Source organism: Chiloscyllium plagiosum, unplaced genomic scaffold (genome assembly GCF_037043375.1).
Source record: "Chiloscyllium plagiosum isolate Xiang-an unplaced genomic scaffold, Cpla_swu_hap1 HiC_scaffold_25, whole genome shotgun sequence".
Lineage (NCBI taxonomy): Eukaryota > Metazoa > Chordata > Chondrichthyes > Orectolobiformes > Hemiscylliidae > Chiloscyllium > Chiloscyllium plagiosum.
In genome coordinates this window covers 14,436,698-14,460,024 of record NW_028270163.1, presented here as the reverse complement: position 1 = coordinate 14,460,024, position 23,327 = coordinate 14,436,698, and the positions used below count along the sequence as shown (strand labels likewise).

At 39.3% G+C, this 23,327-nt stretch overlaps 1 protein-coding gene across 1 annotated transcript; it reads right to left on the bottom strand.

The window, feature by feature from the left end:
• Positions 1-1,264: 1,264 nt before the first annotated feature.
• LOC122562025 (myosin-4) lies at positions 1,265-21,375 on the bottom strand. The gene is made up of 40 exons (XM_088000470.1): positions 21,314-21,375; positions 20,412-20,624; positions 20,165-20,308; positions 17,176-17,332; positions 17,018-17,045; positions 16,756-16,870; positions 16,557-16,649; positions 16,327-16,390; positions 16,124-16,222; positions 15,664-15,767; positions 14,794-14,932; positions 13,460-13,578; positions 13,206-13,355; positions 12,928-13,098; positions 12,521-12,821; positions 12,344-12,417; positions 12,094-12,181; positions 11,825-11,942; positions 11,592-11,715; positions 11,122-11,258; positions 10,729-10,984; positions 10,393-10,635; positions 10,100-10,276; positions 9,858-10,003; positions 9,402-9,492; positions 8,905-9,294; positions 8,668-8,794; positions 8,452-8,570; positions 8,024-8,220; positions 7,750-7,933; positions 7,081-7,246; positions 6,726-6,850; positions 5,478-5,786; positions 5,016-5,219; positions 4,495-4,620; positions 4,197-4,367; positions 3,961-4,065; positions 3,769-3,864; positions 1,565-1,699; positions 1,265-1,394 (listed from the first exon to the last, which is right to left on the bottom strand). The coding sequence occupies exons 2-40, from the start codon at positions 20,610-20,612 to the stop codon at positions 1,377-1,379; spliced, it is 5,811 nt and encodes a 1,936-aa protein (XP_087856596.1). The 5' UTR covers positions 20,613-20,624; positions 21,314-21,375; the 3' UTR covers positions 1,265-1,376.
• Between the last annotated feature and the right edge of the window lie 1,952 nt (positions 21,376-23,327).

Below are 23,327 nucleotides of genomic sequence, written 5' to 3'. Positions count from 1 at the left end.
CCCAGGTAGATAGGAGAATTAAGCATTTCATATGCTTGCCTTTATTAGTCAGTGCACTGAGTATAGGAGTCGGGAAGTCATGTTGCCGCTGTTCAGGATATTGCTTAGGCCACTTTTGGAAAACTGCACGCAGTTCTGGTCTCCCTGCTATAGGAAAGATATTGTGAAACTTGAAAGGGTTCAGAAAAGATATACAAGGATGTTGCCAGGGTTGGAGGGTTTGAACTACAGGGAGAGGCTGAGTAGACTACGATTTCTTTCCCTGGAGTGTTGGAGGCTGACCTACAGAAGTTTATAAAGTCATGAGGGGCATGAATAGGGTGAATAGACAAGGTCTGTTCCCCATGTGGTGGAATCCAAAACCAGACGGCATGGTTTTAAGGGTGGTGGGAGTAAGATTTAAAAGAGACCTAAGGGGCAACTTTTTCAAACAGATGGTGATGTGTGTGTGATCTGAGTTGCCAGAGGAAGTGGTAGAGGCTGGTTCAATTACAACATCTAAAAGGCATCTGGATGGGTATATGAATAGGAAGCATTTAGAGGATATGGGCCAAATGCTGGCAAACAAGACAAATAGTTAGGATATCTGGTCAGCATGGACAAGTTGGACTGAAGTGTCTGTTTCCATGCTGTGTAGCTCTATGTGTCTATGACTCCATGGTTGTCCTGAGAGTTCTATTATTACCCACTATTGCACGACTGAGAAAGATTTTCAGCTGCTCTGCTGGTGAATTCAGTGACCTAGCAAATGGGATCAACAAATACTCAGAAGTGGTATTCATCAGAAATATCCCAGAAGTGGGGTTCATCAAATAGGAGGAGAAAGTGAGGACTGCAGATGCTGGAGATCAGAGCTGAAAATGTGTTGCTGGAAAAGCGCAGCAGGTCAGGCAGCATCCAAGGAACAGGAGAATCGACGTTTCGGGCATAAGCCCTTCTTCAGGAATGCCGAAATATCCAGGTTGCCTCTTGAGGCAATCTGAGTATTGACTCCTCATGTAAACAATGCCACTGAGGCATGAGGCTGACCTTAATGTCTCCTGATAAAGGTGCATATGGGATCAGAAAATTTCTACCTTCAAATTTCAATAAAGAATAAAGATATGGCAGAATCTCAGCTGGTACCATTCTATTAGTTTCTCCATTCTGTAGTCACATGAAATCTTTGATGACAATGTCATTTCACTGAAGGCTCTCTGTGCAGCACTTTTCTTGTGCGATGATTATCTGTCCAACTAACAAACACAGGATGACACAAAGGAAGATATGTCCAACTTGCACTTTTATTTCTAGTGATAGAACTACATTTATAAAACTATGTTACAAAGAAATGCACATTTTGTGGATTTCTTCTTTGGACCATTTCAGATTGTCATCTACTCTTCTGCAGAGACCTAATAGGTAAAAAGAAAGTGGAAATGCTTTAATCAATACAAAGAAGAGACTGTTTTAAAGATATTGCTTATATTATGATGAATAACATAAATCCTTGCCAATGCTTTTTGTTATTAATGTCACTTAAGGCCAATTGCTTTGCACTTTTAAGTGGTTACATTTACTGTACCTTCAAACTTATGTCACGGCTTTTACTTCTAAGTTTGTTGACTTGAGACTCTGCAATGTCAGCACGTTCCTCAGCTTCCTCAAGTTCGTGCTGCACCTTTCTGAACTTGGACAGATGAATGTTGGCCTGCTCCTCCTAAAGGGAATTAAGTAAGAGAAAAGATCAGATTACTATCAGAATGGTGAGAATAGGAGAATGTACAGGGTAATTGATTAAAAGGACTATAAAAGTGCAAATCATTCACAAATGTTTTGACAGAATGTATTATGTATTTGGAGAAGTGACTATTAGTTCTCATGCCATGATCCACACATTTGATGTCTCAAGTCTAAACATTCACAGGCTACTGAAATTATTATCCTTTGTGAGAGGATATTGGTCTCTGGTGTATTTTAGCACAGTTCATTTACATCTGGAATCAGAATTTGAAACCAACCTAAATTGGATGAAAGCTTCTGCTCACTGGCAATTTATTGTTTTGTGAAGTGTGTTTAACTATTATCTTTTATATTTGAGACTTTAGTTTACATGCAGTTGAAAAAAGTGAACATTTTCACTTTCTGACTGCTATGTTACTTTGTGAATCTTCTGAGCTAGTACATAACAAAGTGACATAGATCTAAAGAAAAACAGGCGCAATTGGTATGATTTCTGCACAAAAATGTCCATATATGGATGCTGGCCACTATATATAATTTAATACAATAAGAGTATGAGTATGTGAAACTTTGTAAATATTTTCACAAGTTCCATAAAAGTTACTAGTGGAGACTGGTTTATAGAAAATGCTATTCTGATATTCAAAAGAGTGAGATATGAATCAGCAAATTATAACATCACATTTGTGCTTGATACCTTATAACCTGAACCTACTGAGGAAGATGCTTGAAGATGTTATATGGTGCTATCCCATAGAAAAGTAGCTAAGACTCCATGTGTTTTGTGAAATTTTTGAAAATACTTTGGATGAAGATTATATTAAAGATTTTGGGAACTATATGAAAATCTTTTAAAATGTTAATTCCAAGGAAAACAAAAACAAAATATGCTAGGTAAACCAAAGATTTCCTTGTCTGTCGAAGTTTGAAGATGAAATATAACAGATGTGCTCTCAAATGCGGTTCCTGTTCTGAATGTCACATTCAAGGAATCTTCTTATCGCAATTTGCTTAAGTGTGTTATCACCAAAAATTAATATAAAGCAGATTAAACATAATTACATCGTTCCAGAGTACTTTATTGCAATATGCAAAGCGCAATGGCAATTTTGTTGTAAAAAGGATTCAAAACAAAATCTAATGTTATTAACAAAAAACGTATACAATTCTGAAACAAAACAGAAATTGTGAGAAAAACTCAGCAAGTCTGGCATCACTTGTGGAGAGAAAGTAGAGTTAACGTTCCAAGTCTGGTGCCCTTCTGCAGAACTCATACCATTCTGAGATGTGTCTCAAAGTGTTTGAGTAAAACCAAATCATTGGAATCATTGGGTGGCACAGTGGCTCAGTGGTTAGCACTGCTGCCTCACAGAGCCAGGGACGTGTGTTTGATTCCAGCCTTGGGTGAATGTCTGTGTGGAATTTGCACATTCTCCCGTTGTCTGTGTGGATTTCCTCTGGATGTTCCGGTATCCTCCCACAATTCAAAAAAATGTGCAGGTTGGGTGAATTGGCTGTGCTAAATTGCCCATAGTGTAGGTTATTAGTCAGGGGTAAATATAGGATAGGGGAATGGATTATTCTTCGAGGGTTGGTGAAGACTTGTTAAACCGAAGGACCTGATTCCACACTGTAGGTATTCTAATTCTAATTACTGACAGTGCATTTGTCATGCAAATAACTTCCATGCAAATTTTGAGGTCCATATTTCCAGAATGTTTTGTGCATTTCAGAATTTGGTTAATAAAGAAAGCAATGATTTTGGATTTAGAGTATAAGTCATGAATTTACAAAGCCGAATATGTTCTTATTGAACAAGTTTGGATATGTAAGTGATGAAAGGCGATGACCTGATGAATGAACTTACCTATTATATTTTGTGCATAGACAGAGTTCTGATGTCCCTGACATTCCTTCAATGTCATAAATATTTGATGTTCTTTTCAGAGCATAAACTCAAATATTTAAACATAATTATGCCTTTATAAAAACATTTTGTTAAAACATTTTGTTGGATAAATGGAACTATATTTCTCAGATACTTACAGTCTCCTCACATTGCCTCTTGTAGGCCTTAACCTTCATCTGCAGTTTGTCAACTAAGTCTTGCAGTCTCAGAATATTCTTCCTGTCTTCCTCAGACTGAAAACAAAAAAAAAGCAACATTTAGATTGAATTGTTTTTAAAATAGGAAGTTAAAAAATGATGTGTCACACCAAGTAATGAGCTTATAAATACCTGATAGGTCAGTTCCTTCACTCTTCTTTCATATTTGCGAACACCTTTAATAGCATCAGCACCTCGTTTCTGCTCAGCTTCCAGTTCATTTTCCAGTTCACGCACCTAATCCAGATAACATTAATTGTTTTAGATTTGTGCCAGAAACACACTGCCTCTAAATTGCTATGATTATTATTTCATTGCCAAAGCCACAACATATTTGCAAAAGTAAGCATACAGCATACAGTACTTACCCTAGCTTCCAGTTTCTGGAGCTGTTTCTTTCCTCCCTTCATTGCCAGCTGCTCAGCCTCTTCCAGACGATGCTGTAGATCTTTCACTGTCTGCTCAAGGTTCTTCTTCATTCGTTCAAGGTGAGCGCTGGTGTCCTGTTCCTTCTTCAGCTCTTCAGCCATCATGGCAGCCTTGTTAATGTGAGGCAATGGAGCAAATTATTATTTCTGCTCAAACTTGAAAGGGCATCAACTAAGCAATTCCATTCCTTAACCAATATTTGTAAAAATATAAACAAACTGTTAACTTCTGGCTTACATCTGTGATAGCCTTCTTTGCTTTCTCTTCAGCATTCCTGGATTCCTGAATTGTCTCTTCCATTTCAGATTGGAGATGATTCAGGTCAGCATCCAGCTTCTTCTTGGTATTAATGAGACTTGTGTTCTACAGGAAAAGTTAATTTGTGAAAAGGTGTGACAGGATTGGTGAACTGCAAAAAAGAAAGGCTACTGCCTGATATTAATCTTCAAGTTGAGAAACCAGGGGTAAAATTTAAAATTTACTATGGCTGCTTGCATTTTCCAGATTTTAGAAATTAATCATTTAAAAGATAGCACACACCGACACCTCCTGTCACTGATTTGCCTTCTCACTACCTAGCCAGGCTAACCAATTGTTTAGGTTCCAGTTTGGGAAGTTAAACTAAAACTTTTAATGAGATCCTGCCATTAATTTCAAGAGTGTCACTTTGCCGAGGCCCTACCAGCTTACTCAGCCTTCTCAGAGGCCTCAGCTACACCCTCCCTGTATTCAAACGTGAGATTAGTGTGTGGACTGACCTGAGAGTGCAGTAGCTGTACTCTCTCTGTGACATCAACAAGCTCTTGTTCAGCAATTTTGCGAGATCGATCTGTCTGCTCCAGGGCTGCTCTGATTTCTTCAATCTCAGCCTGCTGCAGGCTACTTCTGCGTTCAACCATTGCCAATTGCTCCTTCAAGTCTTCCTGAGCTCTGCAAGCCTCATCTAAGTGTAACTGGGTATCCTGTTTAGAATGTAGAGGTCTTTGTAAGCAGACATTGTAGAAAATCAAAACAAATTATTATAACATAACTGAGAAGCATATTTTTCAAGTAAAAGTTTGAATGTTCTAAAACTGCAGACAAATGATAATTCCTTTATGTTTCTATTAACTTGTGTCATAGGCAAAATAAAGAAGTGCTTAATTAATAAAATTGCACAATATTTGGAAGTAGGTTAAAATTAAACCATGGATCAAAAATAACTAAGAATTTAAACAGACCTTTAATTGTCCTTGCACATTTCTGAGGTGTTTCTGAGCTTCTGAGGCTTGACGGTTTGCATGTCCCAACTGAATCTCCATTTCATTCAGGTCACCTTCCATTTTCTTTTTGATTCTTAAAGCATCATTTCTGCTCCTGATTTCGGCATCCAAGGCACTTTGCATTGTTTCTACAACTCTCTGGTGGTTCCTCTTCAGCTGATCAATCTCCTCATCTTTCTCTGCAATCTTCCTGTCAATTTCAGACTTTATTTGATTCATTTCTAGCTGAATACGGAGGAGCTTGCTCTCTTCGTGTTCGAGGGAGGCCTATTAGGGCACATTTTCAATATTTCACACATTATTGCCATTAAAACTGCTTACATTTTCTATGGTTACTTTTGTGTTATATTAATATATCTTTATAGCCTGTTGGAATGTGGAGACATAGGAATGGGAGTAGTCTATTTAGCCCCTGCATTCAGTTTCCATTCAGTGAGATTATGATTGATCTGTGATCTGATGCACATATCCACCTTTCCACGTATCCTTTTAAATCTTTGGTTCACAAACATCTGTTGATCTCAGATTTAAATTTAACCATCAATCAAGCACCAATTCCAAACCTCAACACCTTTATGTGTATTATTTAATGATCAAAAATCTAAAAAATAGCTGGCTGCACTTAAAGTTGATAACTTTAGCACCACATCAAATGCATTTAAAAATACTAAGAGGAATAAATATTGAAATTATGGAAGCACTAGCAATAGCCTTTCAGTTCTCCTTAGACATAGACATATTGCTAGATCACGAGAGAATTGGAATTGTATAATTTCCAAATGGTTTCCTTCTGTGCAGCATCTTACAATTCAGTGCTTCTGTGAGACATAGTCGCACACTAAAGTTAGCTCCTGAATGTCGATATGCAATAATTTAAATAGGAATTCTTGAATTTTAAAGTGCATTACGTAATACAAAATTAGTCATCCATTTCCCTGGTTCAATGTTATACAAATTGGTCATAAAAGAATCCATTGGTTTATCTGCTCTAATATAAAGCAAACTATGGTTTGGAAAGATCAATTATAAATTACTCTCTATAGATGTCAATTAGATCATTTAGTGTGTTCTCTTTGTGCTGATAACATTTAAATCCTTCAATCAATTTCAAAGTTCTTTAATGCTGTGCGCATTTTGCAACTCAATCTATTTAGCAAATACTAGTTAATTTCTAATTTGTGCTGCTTAAATAATTATTAATTTTACCTCTGCTTCCTCCAGAGCTGACTGAATTTCACTCTTCTCCTGTTCAGCTGTCTTCTTTGCCTTTTCTACTTCATGGAGGGCTTTGCTGCTTTCAGCTAGATGCTCAGTCAGGTCAGAGATCTCCTCTAGTTAATGAAAAAAGTATATTTTATACCAATTTTGTAGCAATTAAACTAAGAATATCAACACAATAAATGATATACTCATGATATGAAACCGATTACTGGACCGTACGAAGTACTGTAGGCAAGAATAAAATTTTGATCTAGGTTTTAACAGCAAGGGAGATACATATGAATTTCATAATATCAACATTCTTAAACATTCAAAAGATAAATGAAGTTTTCACACTTACGCTGCAGGTTCTTGTTCTCTCGTTTAAGAGTTTCAAGTTGATCCAGAGCTTCCTCATATGCGTTCTTCATCTTGAAGACCTCGGTACTGAGACTGCGAGACTCCTTTTGAGCTGCTTCCAGTTCAGCCTGACATTCCTCAAATTTCTGTTTCCAGTCTGCCAGAATCTGTAGTGGACAATTGTGAAATTTGCAGATAAAATATGAGAATGCACTTTGACATCAATAATGATTTGAGTTGACAGATGGGGAATATGGAGCACTGACTGCAAGATTAGAACTAAACTTTCTGTTGAATTTATATTCTGTCTGTCTGTCACATGAGAACTTTCAGCTCAATTTCAAATCCCCCTTTTTTCCATTTACTTTAAGATTGCCCTCTAAACATCTATCAATTGCAGGCTTGAATATTGAGATTTATCCAACCTCCACAATGTTTTGGGGCAAACAGAATTATACTCCAACCATTGTGAAGTTTAAATTTTATTTGATGGCTTCAAGGAAGATCCTCATAGACTTGATTTTAGTCCATTGAAGAATCTAGTCAAATTGTAGCGTAAACGTCGCCAGGCTTATGTCTATCCAAAGCTGAATTTACTTAAGATTAATACAAGATTACTATGATAATTAGAATGACAGAAATTAAGAAACAATAATTAATATGCTCATACCTTGTCAAAGTTCCTCTGTTTCTTGTCAAGAGCTGCTGCTGCTGAATTTGCCCTCTCCACATCTATCATTAGGTCCTCCACTTCATTTTGCAATCTCTGTTTTGTCTTTTCCAATGAAGCACATTTGGAGTTTACAGCCTCAATGTGCTCTTCTGCATCTTGCAGACGCTGAGCAAGCTTCTTCCTGAGAAGAGTAAGACCAAAAATGTTGTAACAAATATCATCTCAATGACCCTGTGATACGAAACTCAATTCTCATTTCATTATAACTTACTTGGCATCTTCCAGTTCCTCTGTACGCTGGATTGCATCAGTTTCGTATTTTGTCCTCCACTGAGCAACTTCACTATTGGCCTTGGACATGCCCCGCTGGAGCTCGGCCTTTGCTTCCTGTTCCTCTTCATATTGTTCACGGAGCAAATCACAATCATGGCGGGCGGATTGAAGGGCATGTGCCAAGGCACCCTTTGCCTGAAAAAGTTACCAAGTTTGATGAGGAATTAATAGTATATAAAACTGTGATTATTAGGCTGATCATAAACTTTAACACACAGCCTATGATCACAATTAATTGAAATAAAGTCATTTCTAATGGTGAAATCTTCAGTCAATTATAAGCACATCACAAAAAGCATTATTTTAAAATTTGACGCATTTTGATTTATATATTATTTGCCTTATTCATTTAAATTACTCTGGTACCTTTGTTTCTTCCTCCAGTTGTCTCTTTAGCTCCTCAATTTGTTGAGTATATCCTTGTTTACTTCTTGTTAACTGGGATACCATTGCTTCTTTCTCCTCCAACTGGCGATTCAGTTCACCTGCAAATCAGCAGAGATTCCAAGCAAAAACAAATGACACAATAACTTGATTTTTACTGGACACCAAGAAATAAATAGTTATGGAGCTGATAAATACCGTTTTCTGTTGCAAGACGTGCTTTGTGAGTTGATAAATCATTGATCAAACGTTGATGCTCATCATGTTTGGCCTTCAGTTCGCTGACCTGGTCCTCAAGAGTCCGAGCCACTTTCTCAAGGTTTGCCTAAAACCAATATAGAGAATTCTCAAAGGATATGAAAGAAAACAAACAATAATAATTCATTTGTGCTAATTATATGAATGAATAGTGTACAGCCACATTGAAAAGCATACCTTGCTTTTCGACACAGATTCCATGTTGCTGGCCAGGTCATCAATCTCCATCTTCAGCTCACTCTTTTCCTTCTCCAGCTTCTGTTTCACACGTTGCAGGTTGTCAATTTGTTCCCCAAGTTCAGCCACACTATCAGCCTGCTTCTTGCGAAGAGCAGCAGCTGTGGCTTCATGCTGGAGGGTTGCTTCTTCCAGATCACGGCGCATCTTCTGAAACTCCGCTTCGCGTTTCTTGTTCATTTCGATCTGTGCTGCAGTTGCACCACCAGCTTCTTCTAGTCGTTCACTGATCTCTTCAAGTTCCCGAGCAAGGTCAGCTCTCTGCTTCTCAGTCTTAGCACGGGAGGCACGTTCAGCTTCAATTTCCTCTTCAAGCTCTTCAATACGAGCCTTGAAGTAAATATTAATTGATTATAATCCTGGAATAAGTAGCATCAGTTCATGCATCTAATGTTTTTGAAGGAAACATTGACATTTTTATCAGATAAATAAATCACCTGTAATTCTTTAATCTTTTTCTGCAGTTGGGAACCCAAAATCTGTTCGTCTTCAACTTTACTTAGAAGTTGGCTGATTTCAAATTCTTTCCTTTAATAATAAGAGTGAAATATTAAACTACACCATTGAAGTACTACATTTCAGTATTATGACTGAATTCACTGTTGAAGTCTATTTTCACTGACATGTCAAGGACATTAAAGTGTCTGTTTAGTACGTAAAATGTAGCCTTAGTTCCTGAATTAACATCATCAATGAAGGGCCTTCCTTTTTAATCCGTGCCACCAGCATATATAGACATGTTCAAAGTCTACTGTGTCAAAAGGTCATGCTAATTAATATACATTCCCTGACTGAAATGTCAGTGTCTCCAATTGCAAACTGCTAATAATGAGCATAGCTGGATTAAAAATTGCAGGAAAGGGAATGTAAATAAAGAATAGATAAATACTAACTTTTTAAGCTTTTCATCCAGTTGCTGCTTATCATTCTCCAAATCCATTATGGTTTCTTGTGACAGCTTCAAGTCACCTTCAAGCTTCCTCTTAGCGCGTTCAAGATCCATGCGAAGTTTCTTCTCTTGCTCGAGAGAGCCTTCAAGCTTTTTAAGGAAATGAAGAATTTTTAATTGAATTTTGAAGAAATAATCTCATTATCATCAATCACTTTTGATCTTGTTGTGTTTATGATCACTTACATCATCAACTTGCTGCTCCAGTTTTGTCTTTGCTTTGGTCAGAGTGTTGACTTTATCTTCTTCAGCCTGGAGGTCATCCAGAGTTTGCTGATGGGCCTCTTGAAGAGCTTTCTTTTCCTTTGTTAATTTAGCAATGCTTTCATCAAGGGTAGCCATCTCCTCAGTCAGGTTTTTAACCTACATTCAATAAAGACAAAGCATAGAAAATAATTTTTTGAAAAAGTCATGAGCAGATATGAAAATCTTTTTGTGCATCCTGCATCTACAATACATAAAAAATCATTGATTCATGCCTTGTTCTCAGTGGCATGTTTTTCTTTTTCAACTTTGGCTAAAGTGAGCTCCAAGTCATCAATATCCTTCTTCAGTTCAGAGCACTCATCCTCCAGTTTTCTTTTCTTAGCTGTGAGTTCAGCATTTATCTCCTCTTCATCTTCTAATCTTTCATTGGCTTCCTTTAGTTTAGCCTCCAGTTGAATTTTATTTTTAATCAATCCCTCACATCTTTCTTCTGCATCTGCCAATGTTTCAGTTTCCTAAAGAAAAAGTGACACAAGCCATTATACAAGGATATGGTTATCACAAGTTGTAAACACAGTTTACTGTTATAAAAATGTGCATGTTTATACCGATTGGACTTGAAGTTGCAGGTCGTTCTTTTCCTGTACAAGAGCTACCATTTTCTCTTCCAATTCCTTCCTTTGTGCTTCAGATTTGGCAAGTGCTTCCTTAGTTTTCTCAAACTCATCTTTCATATTTGCCATTTCCTTCTCAGTTTCAGCACTCTTCAGGAGAGGTTTGATCTTGAAATACAATTGCATCCATGGCCAGTGTTTGACATTTGTGAAAGCACGGATGTTGTACTGCAGAGTGTACAGTGCTTCCCTGAAGGATGCAATTAGATAAGACACAGTTTAAAACAATTCTTATTTAGCATTTTAGATGAATAAAATTATGTGGTATTTTGTAAAATGTTTTTTATTGATCCATTTATTTTGATGTTCGCACCAAATGACATTCACCTTCTTTCCATCATTTTCTTAAATTCAACCCTCATTAGGAATCCACGGCACATAGCCTGTGTGCGGGTAACAAGTTGAGCCAATTTTTCATCTCTCATCTCTTCAAGTGTACCCAAGAGACCAGCCTTGAAGAACACCTTAAATAAATGAAAGTAAGTGCTCAGCTTTTTTGTTGAAGGGCAAAATGTGAATTTTTAAACTGTTGTAAATTTTAAAAATATGATTCAATTTGGTTTTGCATTGTTGAATTGAGAGATGCCCAGTTGTGTCACAGTTGAAATGTGAAATGCTTTGTTCCCACCCGAAGAGAGTAATTTGTAGTGGGTGTGGACTAGCTCTGTTTTTCTATTTCCATAATAATACAGGAAAAATAAACCATATATTATGTTCTCCAACATAAACATAAAGCTATATTGATGGATTCTTCCTATTACTTCACAATAAAAAACTTCCATTTTGACTGTAATTACCTTTGTGTGTCCAAATTTGTACTGTGTGTGATCGACATCAATGGATCCCAATAGCTTCTCAGAAGCCTTCTTGCTATCAATGAACTGACCTTCAGGAATGGCACTTGCATTAAGAACCCGGTATCTATTGTATTAGAATATTAAACATATTATTGTTATTTCTCTTTAGAACTGTATCTGCTAATTAATAATGTATAATATAAATTTGACATGTGCATTTTAATTTTCAATACCTTTGCTTGAAGTCACCGTAGATGATTCTGCTTGGGAATCCCTTTCTGCAGATTCTGATACCTTCAAGCACACCATTGCACCTCAGCTGGTGTATGACAAGGAAGTTATCCATTGCACCTGTTGGTTAAAATATAATAATTTAAATACAGCACACCAAACAAATACCATATGCCCTTTTAAGTTAAAAACCAGGGACTGTACATATTACGTATTTGATTTGTGATTTATTTATCAAAACCTTTGTGTATAGAGAGGAAATTACACTTGCCTGGTGTCTTTGTCTCATTGGGGATAATACAGCGTACAAAATGTGGATGTGTGGTTCTCAGGTTAGCCATCAGCTTGCCTAAATTTTCCTTTGAAGTGAACAAAAAAGGAACATTGATCTCTAGTGTTGATAATAATAGTTCAAGACAATGTACTTATCATATTTGGCACACTCAATCAATATTTTTCCACCTCATTCAAAATCATTAGAAGTTGATTCACATGCATCGCCACATCAGAGAAAAACGTACCCTAAATAGAGCTGATACTGTCTGGAAGGAAGCACCCTTCTTTTTGCCACCCTTTTTGGCACCACCGGCTTCAGCTACAAAAGAGCAAGACATGTGTTTGTTCTAATCAATTTAGGAAACTGAGGAATGCAATTTTCAGAAAATGGAATGTTAAAATTTCCTGTAATATAATTTTACATTCAGCTGTTGCTGCATAGAGATGAGCCAGTAGTTTCACTGATGATTTCTGGAAAAGTCCAGTTACAGTTTCATTCAGGGGGTCCTTGTTCTTATCCAGCCAGCCAGAAATGTTGTAGTCCACAGTTCCAGCATAATGGACCAGTGAGAAGTGAGCTTCAGCCTTTCCTTTGGCAGGCTTTGGTTTCTGGAAGTTGTTTGACTTTCCAAGATGCTGATCATACAGTTTGTTCTTGAAAGTTGTATCTGAGGCCTTGGGGAACATGCACTCCTCTTCCAGAATTGAGAAGATGCCCATGGGCTGCGGATGTGACAACATTTATGGATGCTGAGATAATTAAATAAAAGAAATGGTGTCTCTATAAATAGATTTCAGCTTTAATTAACATTTGCATGATATTACTGACCTTTTCAATGAGCTCAATGCAAGCAGCCAGATCCATACCAAAATCAATGAATTCCCATTCAATTCCTTCCTTCTTGTACTCTTCTTGTTCTAGAACAAACATGTGGTGGTTGAAGAACTGCTGCAGCTTCTCATTAGTGAAGTTGATACATAACTGTTCCAGGCTGTTGAACTAAATACAGATAGCAATTGAAAGTGTTAATTAATCATTGGCTTGTGATTTTGGTGCTGTCTTGTTTTAATAGTTTATTTTGTGCTATTTATGTTTCTATTTCTTACGTCAAAAATTTCGAACCCAGCAATATCCAGCACACCAATGAAAAATTGTCTGGCCTGTTTTGTGTCCAATTGCTGATTGATACGGACAACCATCCACAAGAACATTTTCTCAAAAATAGATTTGGCAAGGGCACCAACAGAGTTGTAAACCTGAAAGAATAGAAAACTTGTTTGAGCCAAAAGTAGAACCTCAGTTAAATGTATTAAATGTCCATGTATGCATGTTATTGCACTAATATTTTTATAAGCTGTACCTGCTGAACAGTTTGACCTTTGGTCACAAATTCATTGCCAACCTTTACTCGGGGAAAGCATAAAGCCTTTAGCAAATCTGCAGAATTGAGGCCGGTCAGGTAAGCAACTTTGTCGGCATCTAATAAAATAAAAAGAGTCATCTAAATTGAGAATGCTGCAATAAACAGTGAGCACTATTGGTTTTCATTTTCTTAGTTAAGAGGTCTTACTGCTGTGCTGAGTGGTCTTGTACTCAAACGTATATCATTTTCCTCTCTGAATCAGAAGCTCTGGGTTCAGATCGAACTGCAGGATTTGGTGGTCAAATAAAAATCCTGCCATAAACTAACTAAAGAGGTAGAGTGTCAATCTGCAAATCTGCAAATGGAGAAAGACTACAGAAAACTGCAGTACAGAGGCATTTGGGTGTCCTCTGCATAAATGACAAAAAGTTAATGTCCAAGTTTAGCAGGTCGGATGGCAGGCAAATCAAATGTTGGCCTTTATTCTAAAGGAAATGGAACATAAAAATAAAGAAATTTGCTAAAACAGTACAAAGTACTCGAATGCTGTGAACACTTCTGGGTTTTTTATCGAACAAAAGACATTGGAGACATTCAGCAAAGGTTCAGTAGGTTGATCTGAGGATGAAAGGATTTTCTTGTTTGAAAGTGTTTGAGGAGCTGGGCTTGTATTCTTTGGGCTTTAAAATAAGAGGTGATCTTATTGAAGCATATAAGATTCTTAAAAGATCCTTATAAGGGTCTTACAAGGTAGATACAGAGAGACTGTTTCCCATTGCAGGTGAATCCAAAATTTGACTCCATTTGTTTCTTAAAGAACATACTTTACCATTTTGAAATTAGTTTCAACATAGTTTATATTATAAATTTAAATAAACAGTGTATTTTATTGATTGAAATTTAATTGGATCATAGCAACAGGAATAAGCCATTCAGCCCCTCAGGCCTGTTCACCATTCAATGAGATCATACCTAATCCGTAGTCGAACTGCATATCAATACCTTTCCTGAATAAAATACGATTTATCTCAGATTTAAAATAGATAAATGATCCAGTATCCATTGCCATTTGTGGAAGAGTTCCAAACATCTACCACCCTTTGTGTGTCAAAGTGCTTCCTAACATTTCTCCTGAATGGTGTGGCCTTAATTCTCAGACTATGACCCCTAGTTCTGGAATGTGCAACCAATAGCAATAGGTTATCTTTACCTGCCCTGTTTTTTCCTGTTAATATCTTGATGTCTTTGATCAAATCACCCCTTAAGCTTGTAATCTGAATGTATAACCTTTATTAATGGATATAGTAAATGGAGATGTGTGACATTGTTACCTTCTGTGCCATCAGGCTCAGCTTGCTCCTCTCGTTGTTTCTGCTTGAACCTCATGTTACCAAAGTGCATTACTGCACCAGTGAGTTTGTAGATGCCCCATTTCTCCTCATTGGTGAAGCCCAGGATATCGATAGCAGTCTTTATAACCAAACAATAGAGTGAAAATCAAAAAGAAAGGAAACATTTGTAGAAATAGTTTCATCTACTTACTTGTGAAAGTATTGAAATTTACTTTGAAATGTCATTCTACCACACCTGATACATCAAAAAAAACTTTCTGTCTGGAAGCATGGATAAGTATTACTTAATTTGGAGAGGCTGGATAGGCTGGAACATTTTCACTGGAGCGAAGGAGGTTGAAGGGTGACCTTATGGAGGTGTTTTAAATTATGAGAGGTATTGATAAGGTGAGTGACCGGTGCCCTTTCCCTAGGGTGGGAAATTTCAAGACGAGGGAGCATACTTTTAGGATGAGAGGAGAAAGATTTAAAAAGGTTATGGGAGACAACTTTTTTGCACAGAGTTCGTGTATGGAATGAACTTCCAGAGGTAGTGGTGGATGTGAGTACAGTTAGAATGTTTAAAAGATATTTGGATAAGTACATGAATAAGAAATATATGGGGGGATATGGGCCAAGTGCAAGCAGGTGGGACTAGTTTAGTTTGGGATTATGATGGGCATGTCCTGGTGGGACTGACGGGTCTGTTTCCATGCTATCAGACTCCATGACTGTATTGTCTTTAATATAGCAAAAATTAGAATAAAGAAAAATGGAGTATTTGTGCTAATTGCCTAAATTTTTGCATGCTTTTCAAGATATCAGTGGGAATAAGAAAATACAACTAAAGCATAAACAGATGATACTCACATCAGTTGCCACCAGTTCTTCATTATCATCAATACTGTTGACACTAATCTCACCCTGGCTGACAAATGGATAATCATAGGGATTGGTGGTAATGAGGCAAGCCTCTGCAGAAAACAAAATAAACATTTTGTGGGAATGTTTGCAATAAATAAATGTTCCATAGCACCCAGTTTTACCTTCAGGTTTCTTCTCTTCCATTCAGCCAAACGTCAAATTCAGTTTAAGTTCTATATACATCAAGCCACCACTGATTGCATTACAGACAGGCAAGCCCTTATATCAGATAAAGTTGGAATTAAAATGCAAAAACAACAGCATTAAATTACAAGAATAATGCTTAGATTTTTTTTAAAAAAGTTATCTGTTTGTAAAATGAGTTTAGGGTACAGTGTATGGTCAAAATTAAAGCTTTGGAACTAATAACTCCCAGTATAGCAGAGAACAAAACTTCTGTCCTTACCAACAATTTCTGGCTTGTGGTTTGTCATCATCTGGTAGAAAATGTGGTAACTCCTTTCAGCTTTTAGCTGGAAAGTTACTCTGGATTTTTCCAGCAGATCTAGAGAGAATGTGCACATACAAATGTAGATTTACTGATGAACCATTGTGTTTGACCAGAACTCCATCTACAAACGTTGAAAGGTTAACTTCAACAGCACTTACAGGTTTCAATATCAGCAGAAGCCAGTTTCCCAGTGGCCCCGAAGTGAATTCTGATGAATTTACCCTGGAATGTGAAGGTTATTGAAATCAGAGATTTGAAGCAAGATTTCACAACAAATGCACAGTTTAATTTGTGATATTGGCAGATCCTGATGCTAATAAGTGCAGTGCACACCAGAGGATACAGTGCAAGATAGTCAGCAACTGAAGGAAATGTTTCAAAAACTTACGAAGCGAGAGGAGTTGTCGTTTCTCACTGTCTTGGCGTTCCCAAAGGCTTCCAGCAATGGGTTAGCCTGGATGATTTGATCCTCCAGGGACCCCTGCAAAAAGATTTCCCGTTAACACAGTTCGGAGCATTTAACGCGTCAAGCAAAGAGTTACAGCCAAACACCAAGTCATAGTCAACTATATCAATGTTGTATTTACCTTCCCAGATTTCTGAGCTTCTTTCTTCTTGCTCGCATCACCTGCAGCTGCAACTGAGGCAAAGTACTGGATGACACGTTTCGTGTTCACGGTCTTTCCGGCACCAGATTCTCCGCTGGACAGGAGGGAGATAGAAAATGAGGAAATTAACAAGTGCTGGACCAATAAAGCGATTAGAATAGACTAATTATAGATTAAAAGAGTCAATGTTCTGTTCCCTAACTCCCGATCTCTGCGGGATTATATTAGAACAGTAACTTACGTGATCAGGATCGACTGGTTTTCGCGATCTGTGAAGAAGAATAAATTCAAGATGAGTGCTCAAAGTTCACACAACAGATAGAAATGTAGTCCTGATTCTGAGTGCAAAGAGATTTTTTAAAAATTCCGCGCTGATCAAAAACCCGCTCCAATACTCACCAGTCAACATGAACTGATAGGCGTTATCAGAGATGGAGAAGATGTGGGGAGGAGCTTCTTGACGCTTCTTGCCCCTGTAACCGGTCACTACTTCGGGGTTGTACACGGGCAACCACTTGTAGGGGTTCACCGTGACACAGAACAGCCCAGAGTAGGTCTAAAGGCAAAGAAGTTACGTCTAATAAATAAGCGCGTTAATTCAATTATTAATGTCATTTGTGGAGATTATAAAAAGGATGCAGGAGTAAGGAGACTCGGGATTTGTCATACAGAGACGTATCAAGGTGGAAGAACAAGCTAATAAGGCTGGTCGCCTCTACTTTATAAATCGAAACTAGAGTATAAAACGTAGGTTAACCAGTTAGAAATGACCGGTTCAGCATAAGCTTGGTCCAATTCTGTCAACCGCACTCCATGCAGGAAGCTATGCGATGGACCTAATACAGTGTGTCATCATCTGGTAGAAAATGTGGTAACTCCTTTTAGCTGGAAAGTTATTCCGGATTCTTCCAGCAGATTTGGAGAGAATGTGCACGTACAAATGTAGATTTATTGATGAACCACCGTGAATGACCAGAAATTGATCTACATATATTGAAAGATCAAATTCAACTTATTGGGAATGGGGGAGCTCTGTTTGTAGTGAAACAGGATAAACTGACCATTTAACAAAGAACTGCGGATGCTGGAAGTCAGACACAAAATCAGAATTGCTGGAAACATTCAGCAAGCCCGACCTGTCATTGGACCCGAAACGAGGTAAAAACAATGACTGCAGATGCTGGAAACCAGATTCTGGATCAGTGGTGCTGGAAGAGCACAGCAATTCAGGCAGCATCCGAGGACAGGCAAAATCGACGTTTCGGGCAAAAGCCCTTCATCAGGAATAAAGGCAGAGAGCCTGAAGCGTGGAGAGATAAGCTAGAGGAGGGTGGGGGTGGGGAGAGAGTAGCATAGAGTACAATAGGTAGGTGGGGAAGGAGATGAAGGTGATAGGTCAGGGAGGAGAGGGTGGAGTGGATAGGTGGAAAAGGAGCTGGGCAGGTCGGACAAGTCCGGACAGGTCGAGTTACTGGAGGTTAGAAACTAGGATGAGATGGGGGAAGGGGAAATGAGGAAACTGTTGAAATCCACATTCATGCCCTGGGGTTGAAGTGTTCCGAGGCGGAAGATGAGGCGTTCTTCCTCCAGGCGTCTGGTGGTGAGGGAGCGGCGGTGGAGGAGGCCCAGCACCTCCATATCCTCGGCAGAGTGGGAGGGGGAGTTGAAATGTTGAGCCACTGGGCGATTTGGTTGATTGATGCGGGTGTCTCTGAGATGTTCCCTCAAGCGCTCTGCTAGGAGGCGTCCAGTCTCCCCAATGTAGAGGAGACCGCATCGGGAGCAACGGATACAATAAATGATATTAGTGGATGTGCAGGTAAAACTTTGATGGATGTGGAAGGCTCCTTTAGGGCCTTGGATGGAGGTGAGGGAGGAGGTGTGGGCACAGGTTTTACAGTTCCTGCGGTGGCAGGGGAAAGTGCCAGGATGGGAGGGTGGGTCGTAGGGGGGCGTGGACCTGACCAGGTAGTCACGGAGGGAACGGTCTTTGCGGAAGGCGGAGAGGGGTGGGGAGGGAAATATATCCCTGGTGGTGGGGTCTGTTTGGAGGTGGCGGAAATGTCGGCGGATGATTTGGTTTATGCGAAGGTTGGTAGGGTGGAAGGTGAGTACCAGAGGCGTTCTGTCCTTGTTGCGGTTGGAGGGGTTGGGTCTGAGGGCGGAGGTGCGGGATGTGGATGAGATGCGTTGGAGGGCATCTTTAACCACGTGGGAAGGGAAATTGCGGTCTCTAAAGAAGGAGGCCATTTGGTGTGTTCTGTGGTGGAACCGCTCCTCCTGGGAGCAGATACGGCGGAGGCGGAGGAATTGGGAATACGGGATGGCATTTTTGCAAGAGGTAGGGTGGGAAGAGGTGTAATCCAGGTAGCTGTGGGAATCGGTGGGTTTGTAGAAAATGTCAGTGTCAAGTCGGTCGTCAATGATGGAGATGGAGAGGTCCAGGAAGGGGAGGGAGGTGTCAGAGATGGTCCAGGTAAATTTAAGGTCAGGGTGGAATGTGTTGGTGAAGTTGATGAATTGCTCAACCTCCTCGCGGGAGCACGAGGTGGCGCCAATGCAGTCATCAATGTAGCGGAGGAAGAGGTGGGGAGTGGTGCCGGTGTAATTACGGAAGATCAACTGCTCTACGTAGCCAACAAAGAGACAGGCATAGCTGGGGCCCATACGTGTGCCCATGGCTACCCCTTTGGTCTGGAGGAAGTGGGAGGATTCAAAGGAGAAATTGTTAAGGGTGAGGACCAGTTCGGCCAAACGAATGAGAGTGTCGGTGGAGGGGTACTGTTGGGAACGTCTGGAGAGGAAAAAACGGAGGGCTTGGAGGCCCTGGTCATGGCGGATGGAGGTGTAGAGGGATTGGATATCCATGGTGAAGATGAGGCGTTGGGGGCCGGGGAAACGGAAGTCTTGGAGGAGGTGGAGGGCGTGGGTGGTGTCTCGAACGTATGTGGGGAGTTCCATTGGACCCGAAACGTTAATTTTACTATCTCTCCAAAATTTCTGCCAGACCTGCTGAGATTTTCTAACAATTTCTGATTTTCTGAAAAACTGAACATTTTTCCATTGGAGAAAGAAAAGTGTTGAAGGGAGACGCAATGGATTTTGATGGAGTAAACAAGGACAAATGCTAGATTTTGTCAAAATGATAGATCAGGAGAATATTTTGATTCCCTGATAGGTTTTGTTATCCCAAGAAAGTTGTTGGGATCTACACTGCTGGAAAACAGTTGGATTCACATTGAAACATAATCCAAAAGAGAAAAGAACTTGGAAGGAGAAATATGTGTATTTCTGTGGGGAAAGTGCAGGAACAGACGCTCGAATTAAACTGCTCTTGAATAAATCTGCGCTGTGAGAGATTCTCAACTCCGGAAGCTGCTGTACTTACATAGATCATCCAGGCAGCATAACGCTCTTTGAGGTTATACAACACAGATGCTTCATTCAAGTGGGTCAACATGGCCATGTCTTCGATTTTATCAAATTTTGGAGGATTCATTGGAAAGACTTGGTCTTCTTTCACAGTTAGTGTCTGCAAAATATTCAAACAACCTGACGTGTTAATTAAAGGAATGGGAGATTGTGAAAACAATACAGCATTTCGATTTGATTTACTTTTCAATTTTACAACTGACCCTCTTGTCCAAAGTCTCCACGGTAGCTTTACCACCTTCCTTGCTCTTCACTGTACCCTTAACGTACAATTCCTTCTCTTCAGTGACATAGCAGGCGGTTTTAGCATCGAATGGTCGGTTCTGAGCTTCCAGCCTCTCCTTATCTGGCTTCCTCAAAAAGATAGCCGCCTCTCCAAACACTGCCATCTCCGAATCACCCATGGCTACGGCTTACTGTTGAAACGGAGGTGCAGATTAGCCATCCAAATGCAGAAATAAAGAATTACAAAAAAAAACCTCCTGGCATATTGAGGTTGCATTTCAGCCCTTCCTATCACCGAGTAAATAGCGCACTCTACAGTTTGCATTGGAGTTGGCACCCTGTTCTCTCCTGCAAGCAGGACTTTAATCTCACATTTTTGCCCTTCTGGGATTTCTGTACTCTTTTAAAAATAACGAGATTGATGTTTCAAGGGTTTTTGAGGCCATAGTGCGCAAAATCTTTCCGCTCTACAATATAGGGTTTGCTCAAAATGACACTTTTTTTCACCCGCTAAGAGTTCGATCTATGCGATCAGTTTGACGCCTGGATACGTTGATAACTTCATGTAGTCAGCATTTTCTTTCCTCATTATGTAGACTCTCTGACAGATCTCCCTCATTGACAAGTTACTTGCTTCCCCCACGTCCTTGTATTCTAACCACGGAGCCTCCCACCTCTCTTGCCACCGAATTCTTGGCTGCTTTGAATATGTAGCTTAAACATTACAAAAAAAGATTACATGTTCCAATTTTGGTTTTAAAAGCACATCAATGCATTGCTCAATGTAATCTAGATGGGTTACGCAAAGAAAAAATCTCAACTGCGGAGTCAAGAGTTTTAACATCTGAGTTTGAACACAGCATGTTTCATGAGGGCATACCTTGATTATTTTCCACGCAGCACAGATTAAAAAGCCTGGCTTCTGCAGCAGATGCACTGCAAAATAAATGAGTAAAATATTAGCCTGATATCAATTAAACAGATAATTATTTCTCAGCCAGCGAGATTGCTGTATGTAACAAATACAAGGGAAACTACGCGTGCTGAAATCTGAAACAGAGAAGGCTGGAGAAACGTAGCCAGTCTGGCAGCCCCTGTGGAGATAGAGAAAAGCAGAGTTTATGTTTGGAGTCTGGTATAACTCTTCTTCAGAGGAAACTATATAAGTCTTCTTCTGAAGAGTCATACTGGACCCAAAACTTTGTCTCTGTTTTCTCTCTCTCCAAAGATACTGCCAGACCTGCTGACTTTGATGTTCACATCATTATCGCTATGCACAGAATCACAGTTGTTATAGTACAGAAAGAGGCCATTCGGTCGATCGTGCCTGCAACAGCCCTTCAAACGTGCATCATGACCCAAGCAATCTCGTGATTTTCTTTCTCCCCCGTATCCTTACGCGCTATTTTTCTCCAAATAATCACACTATGCCCTTTTTAATACCCAACTGAACACAACGGTGTCATCAGGACGGACCACACTCTACACTGTTAACCCAAGCGTTTCACAATGTGTTAAGGTCCAAGAACAATTTATCAAAAAGCATGAACAAAGCTCAAAATACTGGAGACAGCATCTTAGCTAATGGGAAAACCAACAACATCCCTGGAGTACGTACGGTGCAGCTGAAAGGGTGGGTGATTGTTGACACCCCCTGTGAATCTTTATAGATATTTTCTTCTGCTGGCTCAGCAGAACAAACCTCTATATTTGGTATTCAAAAGATTCGCCACCAAAGCTGCTTAGTCCATCAACTCTTACTTTCTCATTACGGGCTATTTTTAAGGGTGCAACGTTAGTCGATTCATATGGGCAAAAGAAATTTGTTGGCATCACTCCAGCAAGTAACAACTGAGAAAGTTAGCATGTAAAGTCGGTGTTCAGCAAGCCTAAATGTTGAATTAAAGATCTTGCAGTAATTTGTTGCCGAGTTTATTCTCAAGGCGCGGGTGCTTTAGTTTAAGCCGTTTTGAAAATGACTACTTGTTAATATTTGACGCACGAATTTAAAGTAATTAATAAAATTCTCGATATTGTAGACATCACTCTGCGAAGGTTAGAGGCAAATTTACATTTCAGCAAATTCTCGAATCCAGCTTCAATTATTAGAATCGTCAGGTAATTGGGACTTGAAATCTGAAGTTTTCTTTCAAAACAGTGACTCATCAATACTGTTGAAGCTGCAATTTTTCTGATAATGTGCTGTGGAGATCTGGCAGTGAGTAGTTGTTGGTGCTGGATCAACTGAAAATGGACAAGATGGAGATGGATTTTTATTTGGCAAGGAGACCAAGGGGAAGAGACCAAAGGCAGGCATTGGATTGGAATTACAGTTGAGTCAAGATCTGATTGAGTGACAAAACCCTCTCCAGACCATTGAACAACAACAATTTGCATTTGTATTTTGCCTTTAGTGTAATGAAAATCCCCAAGCCAAATTATAACAGTGCCAAGTACAATTTCCCACCAAATCACACAAAGAGATGCGAGGTTACATCGCCAGAAAATTTGTTTGGGGAAGTAGGATGTCAGAAATGTCTTGAAGGAAGCAAGAGAGATCAAGATAGAGTGGTTTAAAAACATAATTCTGGAGCTTGGGCTTTAGTAACTGAAGACATGCTACCCGTACTGGAGTGACTAAAATTGAGATGCAGAAGAGGCCAGAATTAAATGAGTAAAGAAGCATAGATGTCTTGCAGGGTTTTGGGGCTGAAGGAGATTGCAGAGATTGGTTGGGCATGACCATGGAGGACGATTAAACAAGAATGAGAATTTTGAAATCAAGATGCTTCTTTATTGAGAACCAGTGTAGGTCAGCCATTACTGGGGTAGTAGGTGAACAAACTTCAATGGGAGGCCAAGGACAGCAGAGTTTTGGATGACTTCAAGTAGAT